The following is a 3,325-nucleotide window of genomic DNA, read 5'->3' as shown; positions in this document are numbered from 1 at the left end:
AGTGAAATAATGAGTAATATGATCACTTAAAGAGGAGTGGTTGTCGGTCCAAGTCCCGTTAAGTTTTAGGAACCGAATTCTGTTTTTGTTTCTCCTAATCAAAGCGGCACTATGGTAGAAGCGGGTGTTCCGGTCACCATCCCTGACCCAATCAATCCTGGACTTTTGGAACCAAAAGGTTTCTTCTTGATCCAGAACTTCGTTGAGATCATTAAAGAGCTGTCTTTCCCGAATCTGAAGATCATTGGAAGTCGCAAAATTCTCCCGATTTTGGATATTCTGGATTTTAGAGACCAACTTTTGCTTCCGTTTAAAAATGTTCCTAAAGACATTCCGGTTCCAATTTATGCTTTTTTGTGTCACCGTATGAATGATGTGCTCAATGGGTTGTGTTCCATCTCCCGTCGCTTCCTTCCAAATATGCTTGTAGTCATCTCTGTTGAGCCATGCTGCCTCGAACCGGACCGGTCTTACACTCCTATTAGGAGGGCGACCCGCTTCTTCAATAAAAAGAATGGGGCTGTGGTCAGAATATAGTCGAGGCATCACCACAACTTTAGCTTCGGGGAAAGCTAACTGAGCCTCTATATTCCAGAGAAGTCTGTCAAGCCTTCGCATCTGCGCGACGCGGTTCCCCAGTAAGCGATACCAGGTAAACTTGGGCCCCGAGGCCCCCGGGTCCAAGAGATTACAGTTGCCAAACGCTTCCACGAATCTGTGCAGCTGACTGAGGTTGATATTTGAGCTTCCCCACTGTTCGTCACAACCTGCAATATCATTGAAATCTCCCAAGACCAGCCAAGGGTCTTGGATAGTACTTGCAATACTTTTGCAATAATCCCAGAACCTGCACTTAGCAAGAAGGTTAGGCCTAACATAAGCAAACGTAATAAAGCAACTCCCTGTTTGCCGGACCACCTTCGTGTGAATGGCTTGGGAGTTATGGCTAATAATGTCAAGATCGATAATGCCTTGCTTCCAAAACAGGAGAAGGCCACCTGCAAACCCGATTGGGTCCACCAAGAAGCATTTATTATAACCTAGATTATAAGCAAGATTAATCATTTTATCCGCTCTAGGAGAGCGGATCTCCAGGAGACAGATGGCGTCCGCTTTGGACGTAGTCAACAGTTGTTTAACGTGTTTCCTAACACGTCCATTGACGATGCCTCTACAATTCCAGGAGATAATCTTCATGACAAACCATTGACTCCAGGGGAAGTTTGGCCACCGCCTTCCCCATGCGTAACGCTAGAAGAATTGCCCAATCCCGCAGGATTAGAGCACTCACCTGTTCCAATGCCGGAAGAAAAAGGAGACTTTCCAAAATGAAAGACTCCCTGGACACCGGCCTGACCATTCCCGCCAGCAGCAGTGGGATTGACGCCATTAGGCGTGTGGTCCGGATGGCTACCCCTCCCTACGCCTCTACCTTTCCCCCGAGGAGCACTGGAACGCCCTCCACGGCCTCGAGAGGGCGGAATAAGAGGCTGTACGTTGCCATTGTGCGACGGGGTGGCAGCGTTGTGATGTGCCGGAGGATTAGCGGGAGGGGTGTTACTGGGTAAAGGAGACTTACCTTTGTTGCTCTGCGTGGGGCCCGATGTCGACTTAGATTTGTTGGACCTGTTTCGGTGTGCGGAAGAAGCGTCGGGACCCTACATGTCGCCCAGCACACTAAATTGATTACCACGATTGGCAGCGAGGTTACCATCTTTCTTGGACTGTCGAGTTTTATTTTCGACTGGAACAAGCCTTGATTTCTTTGTGACCAACATCCAAGACCCGTAACGCATCTTGCTCGGTGTCTGCGACGGAGCAGGTGGTGGGGCTGTCGCTTGTTGATTACCATCTGATTTGGGCATGGGAGGCCCGTTCGACTCCATGTTAGGAGTTGCCGTCTGTGTTGATACAATCTCGGGGCAGCTTTGTTCACGGTGGCCAACAACACCCCAATTAAAACAAACAACATGCAGCCCCTCGTATTCAACCAATTGAACCGAATTTTCAACCCACACTTCGGAGACCAGGGGTTTATTTAAATCCACTTCAACCGCCGCTCTGGTGAATCTACCTTTCGATGCAATAGTCGTCGTTCTATCCAACTTAAGGGGTTTGCCAACGTTGTCCAAGATTGCCCGTATAGTGTCGTCTCTGAAATATTCCATCGGCAGGTCGGGGAGTCTCACCCAGACAGCCATTTTGGAGAGCTTCGCTGTTCGGGCTCTGAACTCCGGCACCCAACGTTGCGTAACAAGGTAATTGTCGAACATCTTCCACGGACCGTCGAGAAGGGCATGGAGATAGTCATTCTTGTTGTCGAATCGGGCAACGAAGCAACCGTATCCGATGTCAATGAGGGTCATCTTTCCCTGGAGTTTCCAGATGTTGGGGAGACGCTGATTGAGCACATTGAAGTGGATGTTTTTGCCCAAGTATTTAAGGATTAGCGCCATCTTCCAGGCACTGCACAACTCCTTCTGTAACTCCTTAGAGAAGGTTACATGTGGTCTACCATCCGCCATGTCTCTCACCTCCGGCTCAGAATCGGAGTCCACATCAATATCCTCAAACGCCCATTCGTTTGCATCTACATGCGGCGAATCCTCTGCTGGTGCAATGTTCGTGGAGGCTACTGCATCCGCAAAGGACCGTTTGGTTGCCCTTTACTTCTTCGCTGAACGAGAGTCGAATCATCTTCTTCCATAATTGTATCCTGTGAAGCACCTCCCGGCCCAGGCGGCGCTTGCGCCATCGGGAAACGCCACCAGCCGCCGCAACGGCTAGGTTGAGGCGGGGGAGCTTACCAAAAATAACAGAAAACCGGTAAGGAAATTTTTTACCCTAGAGAGCGTTTTCGGTCATTCAGCTTCTTCTGTGTATTTCTTGAGTAGCTAGACTCTGCTGCATTCTCAAGTTGTGCTTTTGGTAAGGTGTTGACATTGGGTATGAATTGAAAGAAAATAAAAAGTGGGGGACTGGGTGAAAGGCTGCTCATGTGACTAGGATTTACATCCTCTAGTGACTCTTGGCGCGGGGAACCAAAGGCTAGGATTAGTTTGGCATAAGTTGAAAAGCCTATGAATTAAAAACATGGTTGAAGTAGGCTAGGCGCTAGTCTGGCGGTAGAGTAGTACCTAGGCTGGCTAGGTGGCTAATTATATAAATAAAAGGATTAAGATTCAAATTAGCAACTGAACGTAATCCGAAAGTGCAATTAGGCCACTGAACAGAAAATAAGTGCAATTATGTCATTGAACATACCAAATACATGCAATTTCAGCTGATAGCAGGTTACCTTCCATTTCATCAGGTTACATGTTTA

General features: G+C 48.1%; 1 protein-coding gene across 1 annotated transcript; it reads right to left on the bottom strand.

Annotated features, from left to right (window-relative positions):
• Positions 1-1,193: 1,193 nt before the first annotated feature.
• On the bottom strand, positions 1,194-2,755 carry LOC115996114. Its single transcript, XM_031235256.1, has 3 exons — positions 2,728-2,755; positions 1,773-2,635; positions 1,194-1,658 (listed from the first exon to the last, which is right to left on the bottom strand). Exons 1-3 carry the CDS (start codon positions 2,753-2,755, stop codon positions 1,194-1,196), a joined length of 1,356 nt encoding a protein of 451 aa, XP_031091116.1.
• Between the last annotated feature and the right edge of the window lie 570 nt (positions 2,756-3,325).

This window comes from Ipomoea triloba, chromosome 11 (genome assembly GCF_003576645.1).
Source record: "Ipomoea triloba cultivar NCNSP0323 chromosome 11, ASM357664v1".
In the NCBI taxonomy this organism is placed as follows: Eukaryota; Viridiplantae; Streptophyta; class Magnoliopsida; order Solanales; family Convolvulaceae; genus Ipomoea; species Ipomoea triloba.
The sequence above is the reverse complement of the archived record's forward strand: the minus strand, read 5'-3'. Positions and strand labels throughout refer to the sequence as shown.

What these genes read in the sequence shown, in the direction of transcription:
- LOC115996114 (XM_031235256.1), bottom strand. Translation starts at nt 2,755, where the DNA reads ATGGCGCAAGCGCCGCCTGGGCCGGGAG. An exon ending in AGCGCCGCCTGGGCCGGGAG is followed by an intron (nt 2,636 to 2,727) that starts GTGCTTCACAGG and finishes TTGCGGATGCAG; the next exon opens with TAGCCTCCACGAACATTGCA. An exon ending in GTTACGGGTCTTGGATGTTG is followed by an intron (nt 1,659 to 1,772) that starts GTCACAAAGAAA and finishes GGCGACATGTAG; the next exon opens with GGTCCCGACGCTTCTTCCGC.